We start from the raw sequence: 15993 nt of genomic DNA on the forward strand, positions 1-15993 counted from the left end.
GTCTGCTCCTCAACAGAAGAACAAGACCAAGGGTCTCCTAGGTAAGTCTAGTGGCAGCAGAAGCCACTCTAGCCTGACCCCAGCGTAAGTGGGAAGGCAACTGGGAATTTGTACATGTAAGGAGTGAGAGGAATAGTGGAGCATTACTTTCTGTATTTACTCTGCTGCTGTTTCACATTACTGAATGCTTTTTAGGAGGAAATGAAAATCTTTCTAATGGGATCAAAATGAGATGCGTGGAGCAGCAGAAGGTAGTTCCCTGGAATGAAATTAGATCTGACGGCTGGGATTTAACACACTCTCTTTTGCCAGAAGTGTGTAAGATTATTAAAGCATCACAACCTCATTTGGTTGCTTTGTAATCTGTTCTTAACCTTCATGCTGATGAGGCTGTTATGTAACAACCAGTGAAGGCCAGACCTTATGTTGCTTCAGTGTATGGGAGCCCATGGCCAGAGACCCCTGTGGGGCCAGGTGGAAAGCTGGCTGCATTTTCCCCTCTTGAGATTATGTGGAAAGCTTGCTTTTGGGCTGTGGGTAGCATCCTTGACCACAGAGAGGTGTATCCTAAGGTTTGCTGTGTGATGCTATGTCTTGTCACTGAAACACTCCTGCTTTCAGGAAGCCCATGGCAGTTCTGTTGAAAGGGACACTGCCAAACCCTTTCTCCTTCAGTACCTAAATTTTGGCTGCATACAGAAGCAGGGGTGACTGCTGTAAAGAAGGTGTTTATTATTTTCATTAAATTAAAGGTTTTTCTTCAACGGGAGCAATCTTTGGTTTGACTAATCAAAAGAGGGATGTAGGTGACAGGGACAACCCTTGCTGAGCTCTCATTTTAGCAGAATGAAACATTGCAGCATCCTAAGCTGTCTGTGGTCAGGGAATGCCCAGTTTAAAAACCCAACAAAAGTCTGGCTGTGAATGAGAGCTCTGAGCAAGCCATCTCTAATGAAATCAGAGCCAACAGTATTCTCCTCATTTAAGAGAGAATACCGAGGAAAATACTGAAGAGGGAGAAATGTTTCACCTGCCTAGATGCATCAAAATTCTGCACAGCATCTACTTGCACCTTTAACTATCTCAGTAGCTTTATCCTTCTCCACCCCACAAACTCAGACTTTTGCTAGAAGTGCTGTAGGAGTCATTTGTCAGTGTTTAGATCTCAGTTTCCATCAAAAACACAAAGCAGTTCAGAGTAACTAAATTCCCAAGGTCATCCATGAAAACTGCAGTTCCTGCTAGTACACAACAAGTATTTCAGGTCCTTTCTCTGCTCTGTTCCTTTGCTTCATCAGGAATTGTACAATAACTTCCATTAGAAAAAAAACAAAGCATAATTTATTTTGCATTTGCATCTTTATTCTACAACACAAGCAACATAAATAGTTTATACTTTTTGTTTTAAAATATTTCCATTTCAGAATTCAGTCAGAATAAAATATACACAAAATACAATTTGCAAGCCAGCTGACAGTGACTGCCCAACCACTGGACACCCAAGGACCATACAAAGCTAGCGGCACAACAGGACACGGTGGACATGGGGAAGTGTTCTTCTGAGAAGAGCAGAAAGGTAGAGGGAGGAAACATGGATGAGACCAAAGAATTGCAGATAGGTATGAACTCAGCAGAAGGTAAACCCAATGTAAGCACTTGTTTGACAAGGTAATTTAACTCTCTAAAGAAGTACTATTGGCTCCTCCTGAATATACAGCTAGAGAGATTAAGTCCTGGGAATCGTGTTTTGTGGTAAAATGCTTCCTCTGGCAGCCATCATCATGGAAATAGAATTTGATTTTTTTTTTTAAATTTTCAAACAGAAAATACTTAGATCTTTGGTGAAACGGAGTGTCCACTCCCTTTGGCTTGCTTTCAGTTCTGGTTGAAGGGCCATAGAAGTATGTTTGCAGTCTCACAAAAATGACAAAAGTGGGGGGAGGGGAAAGAGGCAGAGAAGAGGAGGTGGGGGGAACTGAAAGAAGGTCCTTGCTGTTGTCATTGCACACCTTCAATCCCCTGCTCCCATCTGCTCTAGCAAACAGCGTATGCTACAGGGCTCTGTCACCACCGTGCTCTGCCCTTCCTGCTGTTCTCCCTTTGGTATCAAGTCCTGTCTTCCTCTGCAGAGTGGGGGGCGCAGGGGTCACATCCTGATTGTGGAGGAGATATTTGTCCCTTGCTTGAACCTGTGTACCTGTGCCTGTCTGCCAGCTCAGCTCTCTCACTGCAGCGTGCTGCTTGTGGAACTGTGGCACTTCACCACAGCCCAGATGGACCAAATGCATAGACAGGAAACAGGGCCCTGATCTCCATGGGAGTCAGACAAAATTTATCAAAGTACATAAACTACCTTTTGAAAAGTGGGATGTTGGGGTAAAAGGATTGGATAGATCCTGTTGCCATGTTTCTTAACCAAAAATGCTTTCCATAAACTCAGCTCCCTGATTCAATGTGGCAGTGTAGACTATGCAAACCTCAACTTGTGATTTTGCCAAAAATTGGAATTTGAGGGATCTGGTTCCACAGGCAAGCTCATTATTGCATTAATCCAGGATCATACAGAATAGCTCCACTAATATCCACAGAATTAGGGCATTTCTTCTTCCCTCTGCTTTTAGTTTTCAGCTTGGAGACCTCTGAGCACTAAGTGAAAAGACTGATGCACACTTAGGCCATGTGTGTTTTCATTTTTTCTTTTTAAAAAGGCAGCACTGCTGGCTTTTTAAATGTTTGGCCAAAACTGTTTGTTTAGTATCATATTAGTGTCACATTAAAGTATGTGTTCTGAGGGGAATTAGTGGAAATGACTTCTTCCTTGCAGTTGTACAACTTCTGGAGTCCCAGGCATGTTGCTGGTGAGGGCTGCTGAGACCCTTTGGTGATATCCCAAAGAAGCTCCGCTCAAATTAGGGAGGCTCAGTGAAGAGGGATCACTAGCTGCCACATGCTTTTATCTACATTGCATACAATCCAACATTTGTGCTTCTGTGCATGGTAAATTGGTCCTTTACACTAAAAGAAGAGAAACTTCTTTTGGTAAATTGATGGTATCATCTTACTTCTTTAACAATTGTGGAATGATCAGCAACTGAAACAAACCTATTTAATGTCATATACCTGCACAAAGGTCTTCCCATAAATTACTGTGACTGGAGTAATGAATAAATAGCCTGCTTAGACACCTTAGACATACCTTAGTATAAAGGTGGGGGGGGGGGAGAAAGAAGCACTTCACTTCTTTTGTAAATTAAAAACAATTTAGCACTGAGAAATGGCATTTATTTCTAGAATGGATTGCTGAAGGTGACAATAGCCAAACCGCATGCACAATTTCTCAACAGGCTTCTATACAGATGAGCTAGGTGAAAAATAAATCACTTTGGCTTGCTGGATCTGTGCAAAAGTGAGGGTTCTAGTTTTGCAGTACGGGGTTGTGTAGGACTGTGTGCTGGTTCCTGTAGATTTTTCAAGCAGGAGGTGTATGGAGGACAGCAGCAGAGAGGGTGACACAAAAAACTTTACAGGACTTCCCCTTTCCTGAGAACTTGTGAATCCGTATGTAGGGACTGAAGAATTCAAGGACTGAGTCCTAAGTATTTAAGATCCCTAGCTACTTAACCTCCATAGATTTTGACAGCTTTGGCACTTTGAGTGTGGGCCCAAACCATGAAGAAAGGTACAAAGTGGAGGCAGAACATGGAGCTGGACTCTACTTTCTAACTTGTTTGCCACTGGGTTTCATGCCAGTGCTGTGCTGGGCTCTGCAGTGTTGATACCAACACTGAGATGCTGCTATATAAAGTACAGGTGAAGACTTCACATGGTACTTAGAGGTGGGGGTTTTATCTTTGGTGAGTGAGGATTTGTCAGTGAATTTTACATAAAGGTTTAAATTTTAAACAAAACTTGAAGCTCAAACTGAAAGGGAAAGCACCTTACAAGTCACAGGTGTAAACTGTGCTTGGCTTTGACACGAACAAGCCACAGTGCAGATGACATAAATTTTTCATCTGTGATGAGGCAAAAGCTGTGTTGCCTGTTCTGGGAGTTGTACAAGGAAAGTATTGCCCAGGTCTGTCTAAATCTTTTTCTAATAATTATTTCTATATAGTAAATTAAGTCAGTTGTTCTCAAATGAGTGTTTATCCCTAGGAAAGTATTACAACTCTATTTTAACATGGTGGTGGTAATTCAATGGCTGCTGAATGCTCAGGAAAGGTACCAGAATAACCATGTTAACCATTGCTGGTGTGACACAAATACATAACACAGCAGATAAGCATGTTACTAATGTGGATAGCTCTCTGAAAATATGCTGGATACCCAGAATATGGCAGTGATTGGAGCCACAGGTATCTGTACATATACATGTCAATCATCTCATATGACTGCATATGTTCACAGTGCAGAATGAAGTGCAAACATATGCAATGACCTGAGACCGTGTAAGTTGGGGTCAAACCCTGCCCCTGTTCTGTAGGAAAAGGATTGCTCTCCTGATGAGTGCTCTGCTTTTCTCAGCTTTAAATATTTGCACAGTGATGAGCTATTTCATGTGCTTAAAGGCAGTTGATGCTGGGCAGCAGCAACTTTCTCTGTTAGCAATTGCCTACGAGATTTTAAAATGAGATGTCCTTGCCTCTGCTGGCTGCAGTGGCCCTGAGGAGGGCAATGTGAATTAGGCAAAGGCAGCAAAGGTGCAGCTCTGGTACCTGAGAAGGATGTCAAGCTACCACATCTTCTTTTTTAAAGCATTTCAGTTGAGCAAAATTTACTGGGTAATCATTTTTAAAAACAACTGGCCAGTTAAAAAAAAAAAAAAAAACTAAAACAACCCAAACTCAACTCCTATAGAAATTTATGTGACCAAAAAAAGTAAGGGCAAGAAAAGAGAAGAATGTGGTCATTAACCAAGGCAAAGACAAAGAGCAAGCTCAGGCTGTAGTGCAGAGAGAGTGGTTTGCTCAATGTTCAAGTGTTTGGTTCAACAGTAAAGCTGCCAATACTCTGCCATGCATGAGGTTATAGAGCTAACAGTAAGGATTTGAATGGGATACACACATGGATACCAGGACTATTACTGCTACTGACTGAGTGGCTTCCCCACTCACAAGCAGAAAGCAGAAAAGCCACTGTAGCATGGACATGATTGGGGTGTGCAGTGTAGGGAATTCCCCTTCTGAAGCTTAGGACAGGCTGATGCAAGCCCCCCTTTCCTGGGACTGTTCTGGCAGACTTCTCCTTTGGGCTAAAAGCTTGCTTTATGAGGTCTGAAGGCATCATGCTGGCAGTCATGAGCCATGAAACAGGCCACAAAGGACCTATGAAATGGTGACATCACATTTATTATTCTACTTCTTTGGGGATTACTGATGTCTACAGCTAAACTAGCAGAAAAATTGCTGAGAATCCGATGAACCAACTAATATTTTTTATTTGTTTATGTCTTGAAGGTGCATCAGAAAGCTTTAACTTCTACATCTCATGGTTGTGGTTACTGAAGTGGCCATGGGCTGCTCCCCTCACCTGGAGCTAGCATTTTATACACACAAGGAAAAGGAAGAGCAGCACATGCTGAACCTTGCTCTCTAAATTTGCTGCATCAAATATTCCTTCTCCCCTCCTTCTAAATTACATTTCTGGAATTATTCAAAGTTACTTATGACCTTTTAGGGAGGGGTCTTAATGAGCAGAGGCACTGAGGGTGACAATGGGCATTTAGTGCATAATTTGAAGGACAAAGCTCAAAACAGGCCAACAGCAACACAGCAAATTTACTTGTCCTCATTTTCCAATGTGGTATTTGTAATGTAAATAGTTAAAAGGAAATTACATTTTAGGCCAAGATAGTGGCTAATCAGGTAACACTAGGTTATACTGTATTCATGAGCTTGAGGGAAGTGGTGGTAATGGTACTGGCACCCCTAAAGTTTTTTTTTACTGATTTACAGAAGGATTTTGTATTGCAACCACAATGCAACCATGGTGTTTCCTAGATTCTGGGACCTCTTCTGTAGTCCTGAATGATTTCACTGGTACTGCTATCAATTTTATTTCCCCTACATAATTTAGGAATTTGCTTTAGTTTTAGATCAGTACAGCAAGGACCTGCATCCATTCAATGCATTTTTAATTAAAACCATCAGAGTTGGCTGCTTTGAATATGGTTTATTATTCTGATTTATGTTGTTGCCTAATTAATGTACTGCTTTAAAAGCAGCTCTGTATAGATGCCAAATAAAAACTTTAACAAAGAATGTAACCAACTTTCACTCTACCTAAAGATGCATAAGAAAGACATGGCAACAGAAATCAAACTGTGCTACTGCTCTCCCAGATACCAAAGCATAATCTAACCTGTCCCTGAGGAAGTATTAAAACTGTTGGGGGAAAATTGACAATTGAAAACGTTGTTAAATTAGTAATTAATAAAGTCAGTTTAGGTGGTAGAAAAGAGGTGTTTTTACAGAATTTTAATGTCCTTTAAACAATTTAGCAAAAGGAACTTTTTAAAGCAAGAGAAACAGCATGACTGGCACTACAGAAAGTAATGGGACAAATACTCCCTGCACAAGACTAGCAGGTGACAAATGGGAAGAAGGCAGCGGAGGGAAAGGCAGGAGGATAGTGTCAGACTCTTTGTAAACAAAGCAGCTTGGGAGATGGCTGTTCAGTGGAGCTTCTTGGCTCCCTCTGTTTTTCCAGGTTTAAGATGCTAAAAGCAGTTTGTTTTGCAAAATCCAGGCCTTACACAAAGAGATGACATTGTAAGGATGCGTTGGAGCAGGGACTGAAGCTGTATATTTAGTTGGCATGCACATTTTAAAAGCCTTGGGAGAACAGCATTAAGGGGTTACCCAAAATTAAAATTAACTCATTTTCAACAAGTTATCAACAAATGATACAGCATAGGAGTATGAGATGAAATGTCCCAAGGGCTGTGACATAACTTGTGCAGCAAGGTAACCCTTGCTCTGTATAGTGTGAAAAGCATCACATATGCATTTGACAACACAATAGTCAATCCTCCCCCTTCTCCTCCCTCTTACTAATAACAGCAAATTGTAATAGTCCCAATAGGAGTGCTGCATGGAGGGGGGATGTACCTCCATGAGGATATGTCCTTTTCTATTTACAGCAGCAGACAAGAAATGAGAGAGAAACAGGAAATATACCTCCCTTTCATACCATTTTCCATCTTACTTCAGCTCCAAGTAGAATGACCTTTAACCAAGGTGATAAGGGTGTTCCTGGCTACAGCAGCTCGACATAAGCAAACATAAATTTCCAGCAGAATAACAGCTGCAGTGGTGTTTAAACTGGAGCACTTTACTCTGCTTAGCTGAATGCTGGATACTGGCACATGCTGGTATTTGCTGTGGTGTGTCTTCCCCACAGCTTCACAGGAAAGAGCAAAACAAACTTTCCTTTTGCCCTTAGAGGGAATTAGACATGTGGCAAAATGCTCAGCTGTAGGCATAGGTGAAGAGGCAGCCAGTGTGGTGCTGCAAAGAGGGCAGCTTGACAGTGCTATTTCTCTTTGAGCAATACTCCATAAGAGCAATGAAAGGATCAATAGTCTGTGCTTGGTTCACCCATTTTAGACCTGGGATTCTTTAGCTACTCCAAATGTGACTACAAAGGCTCCTCTTGGAGCAAAATAAATTTCCACTTTCTCTAGTGAGCAACACATTTAGTTACTTCAATAATCTTTATTCTTTCTCATGCCAATTTTTGAAGGGAAGATGTTACCCTAAAAAATGTCACCTTCTTACTTGTCCTATAGCCCTCACCTTTTCACTGACTTGGATTTGTTTATTTATTTTCTAAGTTAAATAGCTCTACTGACCTGGTTTGACACCCCCATGACAGTTGCACTCACAGCTGACTTCAAGTGAGGAAGTTCTGCTGCAGTTTCTGGTGGCTCCCACTGCTGCAAATTTGAATTAAAATGAAGGCAATGAAATGCACCTCTTCTGGTAGGAGCCTGATTTACAGACAGGTTCTGGGTTCTGGGGCCATGCCAGATCCTCTAAACAGACTCATGCTTTGCTTCCTTTGCTAGTGTGAGTGAGGGACACACAATCTCAGGTGGACAGACAATATAAATTGACAAGCTCGTTGTTTCTTAATTTCTCACCAACAAATAGGCAATTAATGAACCCCAAGTATTTCTTTGCTGTATACCTTGCATGTCGTCTGCCCTTTGCAATGAGCACAGCTTGGTTTAAATGATGATATCGTAAACTCGGCCCACTCTTCCCAGCCATTCCCGTACTGCCTGGCGGACACGGATGTCTGTCACGTGGCAAGTCAGCTGGCTGATACAGGGAAACACTGCTGGCTGCAGGGCTGTGAAAGTTTGGTCTGGCAGAGCCTGAATCTGGTTGAGAACTGTCAGCACCATGTTGGTCCATGCCTACGAAGAAATTTGATTTAAAAAAACCTCTTTAGAAGACCTTTCTAAATAGGTGAGCCCAGTGGTTGAGGCAGAAAATAAGGTATCTGGTGGCTGCAGCCTCATGGAGCAGACTGAGTAAGGCCAGCATATTCATTTAATGTTCCAAAATCACTTGACTTTGTATTGCAGGTATCATGCTCACCCCTTCCTTTTTTTTGTCCCACAGTGAACAAAACCTGTCAAGTTTGATGCTTTAACTGATTTGTTCACTTGGACATGCAAAAAACAAGCTTTTAGCAAAAGAACCCATTATTTTTCTCTGGAATTAACAAAAAATCCCATTCTTAAGTACAAAAGCAATGTGTCAAGCAGCATAGCATTTTCAAAAGCCTTCAGAGGGCTACAGACCATAGCAGTAAGCAATGAGTTTGCTGTAGGTTGTGAGTTCTCAGGATTAAGGGCAACTTTGGCCCCAGCCACAGAAGCACTCTTGACAGCTGAGTTAGTATATATGCCTGATGACACTTCCCTGAAAACTGACTTTCTTTTAATAGGGCAGAATCAGGTTTTTATTAATTCCAGCTCCTAAAGATTCAGTCCTCATCATAAGGACTTCATTATATAATACAATATTGAACAAAAATATTATAATAATGTAAATGTTTTTATATATTGCTATTATTATTAGCCTTCTACAAGAATGTCCTACCTGTATCTGGGCCTCTGCATCCCTAATAGATATATTCAGGGAGCTGACTGTGGACCCTGAACGGGGTCTCTTCTCTTGTCTCAGGATCTCTGGACCAGCACTGAATGAATGCCTCATTTGACCTTGATCTAGAAGATGTTGAGGCCGCTGGAGTACAGGTGAGTCTGGCCCTCTTGAACCCAGGAGTTCCCCTTTCTTTTCCACTTTGACCTCTTTGGTGAAGGATGTCATGGCCTGTTGCTGCTTTCTCTTCTTGTATTCTGTCATAAACTTGGAGATGGTTTTGTCAGTGGCTATGGTGTAGATCTTGTTACCAGCACTCTCCCACCATTCTTTTTTCTTGATTTGCTCTTTTTTTTCTGGTTTAGGACTCAGGGGTGGGGGTAGCAGCAATATTTCTCCACTCCCTCCTCGAGGCGTCAAGCTGTCTCCCAGCTGGTCCCTGATTTGACTTCGGTCATCTTCTGATGGTGTGTCCTTTCCAGACAGCCCTCCAGTTGATGGGGTGGAGGTTTCTGAGTGAAAAGATGGTAAAATGAAGAAAGAGTCACCTTTGAACACTGGAGGCTCCTCTACATTGTTCTCCAGGTCCAGATGCATTTGGATGTAGTTGTTGCACAGTTCCATGCAGAGCTTGTGAAGCCTCTTGATCAGCCAGCCCCAGTCTGCATTGCTGACCGGCTGGACGCTCAGAGATGGGATTCGAGCCCTCCACTGCCTCTTCTCCTTCCCTCGTGGGGGACTGACCTGGGCAGTTTCTTCAAAAATGTCTTCATCTTCTGAAGAACACTGCTGTGAGGAGTCTGTGCTTCTCTCATCATCTTCAAAGAGGATCTTTTTCACTTGCTCTGCAGTGATGTTCTCCTGGTTTGTCAGGATTGCACAAACCAAGGCATGGAAGTAGATGTTGAAGCTCATTGCTGACTGGCGATACAAGTTGGCAGCTCCACCAATGCCAGACACTTTTTTCAACAAACACTTCAGCCCAGGTCTGGTGTCAAACTCTCTGGCTGTTCTGTAGGAGTCCAGGAGTAAGTCAAAGATGACAGCCAGGTTTTGCATGGAGATGTACCTGAGAAAACCAGCCAACTTGTTTTCTGGTACTTGTATTGCCATTTTCTCCTCCAAGTTAGAAGGGCCTTTCACAAATTCTTCCAGTAAGATGTCATATAAATTCTGGAGCAGTACTTGGTGGGACAGCAAGCTCACTACTATTGTCCTGAAAGGAATACTTGGTAAACCAAGCATGGAAGGAAAAAAAAAAATCACAGAATATTAAAATGGTGCATTGTGCTTGTACTAAGAATAAAAGCACACTAAGATATTTTGGCCAGCTATATCTGAGGAATTAATTAACACACAAATTATTCTTCTACCAACATGTCAGATAATCTTTATTTTGCCATGAAAAATTGGGGCCAAAACTAGATTACTACTCAGTTTCCATTTCCACTAATGCCCAGGAGTACTTCTTACAAATAAACCATGAAGAGGTATCCAACCAATAAAGAAACATGTACAGAAACATCAGCAGTGCAATGCAGCATGCAAAGAAGCTGAAGTCTGGCTGAAGGCACATTTCACTGCTTGCTCTTAAGACTTCAACTTGAACACTGAGAACCTAGCATGGACATACCTATCCCTAACCCTGTTCCTCACTTACAATATTGGGTGATTCTTAGCTGTGCTCCTGTTAGAAAGATGCTGGGAGTTTTTTTAGCCCTCACTGATGTTTGATTTGCACAGGGGACACAACAATGGTAAATGCCTCTGAACAAAGTTTTCAGGTCTTTCACCAGTAAATAATACTGAGAGGCTTACAGGCAAGCAAGGCTTGGAAAAAAAGACAGGATTGTTGTTTGGTATCTCATGGATTTCAAATTATAAACCTATCTTAAGGTCTATTATTAAACCTATCTTAAAGTATTTTAAAAAGGTGTAAGATTACAGGACAATGTTCTAAATGAAGCTGATGCACATAATAATACTTGGTTTGATGTGGTGGGTCAAGTTTTAATTAGCACAGCTATCAAGTAAGGAAGAGATTTTTCAGTTTGCTTGCAATACTGAAGTTTTAGGTCAATTTAAAGCAAATCTTCATGTAACATGAGAAGTTCAATTGTAGACCTTTGACATTTTTTGTTGCAAAAATTATACTGCTTTCATTAAACAACTTTCAAAAGTGTTTTGGAACACCAAGACAAGAAGCCTTTTTTTTTTGAGAAATCCTATTAAAACCCAATTTTCAGAATACAACATTTTTTTAAAAAGTTCAGGCAAAACTGTTATTCAGTTACATTCCCTGTGTCACTTTGCCTAGCATGACACAGCTGATACATCAGTAAGATTTAGTAGTCTTATTATTTGTCAGTGATAAAATGTTAATGATTAGCATATACAGTTGAGCTCTTTATGGGGAAGTAGTTTTCTGCTGTAAAAATCATTAGAGGCTCTGACTCAAAAAAGCTCTTAAGAGCATGTATAAAGTTAAATGAGAGCTTGCAGTGATTTCAAGCAACTAATCCTGTTCCAAAAGCAGGGTCAGGAATGAAGGAGATCTGCTTTCCTTGTAATAGCCAAAAAAGCAATTTACAAGGACAGTATAAAGTACTGCTCAAACCCAAAAGAAAAAGAAACTGGTAGAGAACTACACGTGAAAACACAATGGCAAAGCTGGTTAAGGATAGTATTTTCTTACTCTGTCCAAAGTCTCAAACTGAAATATATTATTATTTTTCAGGAAGAAGAAAAGCTCCCTTACCCCAGCTTCCTGTGAAACGATGCAGCATTAAGGAAACAAAACCAAAAGGGAGAAGTGAAACCCTGCTAAGGTTAAAGTAAAACTTTTGGAAAGGCCACATTTACTATCATGCATGATTGCCATATTACTGCACTGCTGTAGCAAATAATATGAAAATAGTGGCACAGTCAACTTGTGAGCTGTGTTTTGGTGATGAGCATTGCTGGGACAACACTTGGCTATGGGCATATACACCTTTAGCAGTTGGCTGGACAAAGCGCAGTGTGAGAGCATTCGGAGTTTGCATTAATTGCAAGCTTTATTTATTTGTTTAAAGACAAGCAAGACCCTTGCTGCCCTTACAAACACAGCCTGTTAGATTGCATGGCCTTGGGTGCTATGAGAGGTGAATATTCCAGTCTTGCTTTGCATTCATGGTAACAAGAAGAATGACCTGCTAGCCTTTGGATAAAGTAGATATTTCCCCCTATAAAGGAATGGTTTAACCTGTGACCTTTAAGCTTTCTTTGTCTCTGTGCAGGGGCCTGTTCTCTGATGGTGAGGCAACAGAGCACCTGCTCTCAGGGGAAAACTTCTGTACAGCAGTGTAAGAGACATCTTGCATGGTCTTTCTTCCTGTCCCTCCAAAGAAGGACCATGACATTCTGGCTCCTTGTTGCAAGCAGTAGTTTAGATTTGAATGGTATAAAACCATGTTTGGTATCTTGTAAAAGACAATGCCATGCCATTATATGCCTTGCAATACAAACACAAACCCTGAATGCAGAATTCTGATTCTTGGCCCAAATGATGGTACAGCAGTTGTTTAAACAACCACGTGCAAGCAAAAGGAAATATTCTTTTACAGGATCAGACTGTAGTGCAAACAGAGGAATTTTTCAGGTGGTAACACAACAGAAAGACTTCCACAAAAATAATGTGCCAAGCAAAAACAACACTCCCTAGCTCAGTGTTGACAGCCTTGCAGTTTTGGATATGGTCTCTTCAGTTTATAATGCCCCAGTTCATCCATTACCTTTTTCTACCTTCTTAACCAAGTAATACTGAATTTAAAAGACCCTTAGTGAAGCACACATTGCATTTGCTAGCTGTCACTAAAACCACAACAGTGTCACAAAACCTAATTTGATCAGTGTATTCGTTTTTGTTGATGAGCCCTATGGGGAGGTATGATTTACCAGGCTCAGTTCACATCTCTTCCTGTTCAGCAATACTTTTATCTTGCTTTAAGTGACACAGTGTCTTCCTTGGAAGATATTTTACCTTCTCTGGTTATGCCCATTTGGTTTCTTATCTGGTGGCAGGTCAATGATGAGCACACATGACTGGGCATGTTCAAACCCTTCCTTGTTGCTCGGGGTTTTTGGGGAGCACTGAGTCTCCAGCATAAAGACCTAGAAAGCAACAAGTTACATAAAACAATCAGTTTAGCACTTGCAGTGGGTCTGGGGTGGGGGAGGGGCTGGGAATAGGATTTCCTGCAGTGTGAAATATCTGTCATTCTGAATTATTTTACCCTAATAAAGAGAATGCAAGGTATCCCCCCAGGCAGACCTTTCCTGGAGTATGCTACTTTGGTAAAACAGCACTGGGCTGCCTCCAGACGTCTAGCGGGGTGCAGGGCAAAGGACAGACATATTTTTCTTTGAATTTGTTTAAGACACAACACCAAATGCCAAACCAAGCTTTCTGCTGTCTGTATGCTTCTATCTGAAAGCACCACGTACAGTGGAGAGAAGGATCTGTTTGCACAGTTAGCCAGCTGTACCTAGAAAGGTTGCTTGTTGGAAGGATTATTTTCAGCCATGAAGATACAACAGACACCTAATATGCAATCCTTTGGGGGTGTGCTGTGATTTAACCACAGACAGCAACTAAATGCCAAGCAGCCATGAACTTACCACATCCCACACCCCATCTCTCTCAAGGATGGGGAGGGGAATCAGGGAAAAAAAAAGATAAACCCCATGGGTTGATATAAGAGTGGTTTAACAATTTAAATAAAATACAGTAGAATCAACCACCACCACTACAAAAAGAGCAACGAAAAAAAAAAAAAAAAGAGGGAAATAAAACTTGTACAGTACAGTACAGTTGCTCATCACCCAATGACTGATGCCCAGCCTGTCCCTGAGCAGCCCCTGCCAGACAATTCTCCTCATTTACATACTGAGCATGACACTCTTTGGTATGGGATATCCCTCTGGCCAGTCTCCAGTCTCCACAGCTGTCCTGGCCATGCTCCCCCTCAGGCTTCTCATGTCCCTCCTTCCTGGCAGAGGATGGAAAACTGAATGGTCCTTGACCTAGTGCAAGCACTATTCAGCAACAACTAGAACACCAGTGTGTTATCAACATTATTCTCATACTAAATTCAAACCACAGCACTGTACCAACTACTAGGAAGAATATTAACTCCATCCCAACCAAACTCAGTTCAGTGGGAAACAGGGCAACAACTCTCAATTGCTGTGGCTTTGTTTTGTAGCTTCATAGTTGTAGCAAATCCTCACTGCAGAGGACTCAGGGAGTGCCACTGATAGTGTCTACAAGAAAAGTATTAATGTTACATTGCCTGCTTTCTTGAGTTCTTAATCTTTAAAACTTAATTTAAAACACATTTTCTATTCAAACAATGTCTGCCACTACCACATTATTTGTGATCACCAGTCCTGGTCTGTGTGTCTCAGATTCTCAAGCAGCATCAGAGTATGATTTATCAAGTCAGAAATTGACACCAACATCTGCTGGCTGTTTTAATCTATCTGCTTTCCCAGGCTGAAACTGTCATATGGTATTTACAGTTTTATGGTACCCTGCAGGTTATTAGGTTCAGTCTGCTGTATTTCAAAGAACTTGTTTCATATAACCACTTTCATAGAATGAATAACCTTCATTGTAGTCAAAAGAACCCTAAGAAGGTTCCAAGTTTGCTCTGCTGATTCTGATTAGGAGTTAGTGAATAATTTGTTAAATGTCAGCATTATCCTCTAGTTCCCAGTAACCCTTTTTCTTCTTTGCCTATAAATACCTAGGTATTTATAGAGAAAAATGCTTGGATAAGTTAATCAAATCTTGTTTTCCTATTTTCATATCACCATCTCTGTTCTAGTGCAATTTTTGTCCTTTGAATTTATTATTCCTTAACAGAGTATTCATAAATCTATGTGACATTCTTGATGAGGATTCACAGTGACACTACTATTTCCCTTTCTCTATCAGAAACACCTCCACTAATGTATCCTGGCAATTTTTATAATTACATTACACAGTAGGATCATTGTCAGTCTTCTCTAGATACCCATGCATTTTTTTCCCCATCCTAGGCATTTCAAATTCCTGTCTACAGGGTGACAGTTCTGATGTTTTCTGTGGTTTTTTTTCCTAGTTTTTGTTAATTTTTCTGAATCCTACTATTAGACAATTGATGTTAGCCTGGTGATGAGAAAGTCTTTGCCTGTACGGTTGGTGAGGAAGATGGTGTAAAAAACACACCTTCATAAAGAAAATTCCAAGTTTAAAAGGTTTTCTGTCTTCCCCTGAAACATCTGTCAGTACCTGCTGCGCCATGGCTCTGATCCTCCAGTACTCAGCCTCGGCACTTGGTGAGAGGGAGGGGGCTGCCACCTTCACTTCACAGGCATCTCCACTGAAGCTTTCAGTACCACTGTGGAAATAGCCCAACAGGTTCTACAGGGAGACACAACATCAGAATTTCACTGTGCAGTAAACAAATGACTGTAGCCATTTCCAGCCTGTTTGTGTGAAATACAAGATTCAGTGACCTTTGCCATCCCACCAGCTGGTCACCTGCCATCTAGAATTAATAGATCCAATGTAAAGGCAGCTTTTTATGGATGCTGGTCTGCAAAGACTTCACAGGATTTTTTGTTTACAAAACAGACAGTGAATTGAAAATTAGTCTATATGGAGCATGCAGCTACAGCAAAGCAACATTGTCTTCTACCTAGTTTTGTAAATCCAGAGGAAGAAATTGATCAAAAGGGAAATTTTCACCTATTGAACTCTTCTGATTTCATACTGGCAAGGCAATTTAAAATAAGTCTGAACTGAAAGCTACTAGTGTGGTCTGTATGCATTTAGAAAAACTGATTTCAA

General features: G+C 41.2%; 1 protein-coding gene across 2 annotated transcripts in view; it reads right to left on the reverse strand.

Moving 5' to 3' along the window:
• Positions 1-1340: 1340 nt before the first annotated feature.
• ARFGEF3 (ARFGEF family member 3) overlaps positions 1341-15993 on the reverse strand; it is a 95519-nt gene continuing 80866 nt past the window's right edge. For both annotated transcript variants that reach the window (XM_054629963.2, XM_077175482.1), the window contains 4 exons: positions 15433-15564; positions 13138-13268; positions 9114-10344; positions 1341-8422 (listed from right to left, as the gene is read on the reverse strand). In XM_054629963.2, the coding sequence (XP_054485938.1) occupies positions 8231-8422; positions 9114-10344; positions 13138-13268; positions 15433-15564 (1686 nt within the window). In that variant the 3' untranslated portion in view covers positions 1341-8230. The remainder of the gene's footprint in view (positions 8423-9113; positions 10345-13137; positions 13269-15432; positions 15565-15993) is intronic.

Source organism: Agelaius phoeniceus, chromosome 3 (genome assembly GCF_051311805.1).
Source record: "Agelaius phoeniceus isolate bAgePho1 chromosome 3, bAgePho1.hap1, whole genome shotgun sequence".
Classification (NCBI taxonomy): domain Eukaryota; kingdom Metazoa; phylum Chordata; class Aves; order Passeriformes; family Icteridae; genus Agelaius; species Agelaius phoeniceus.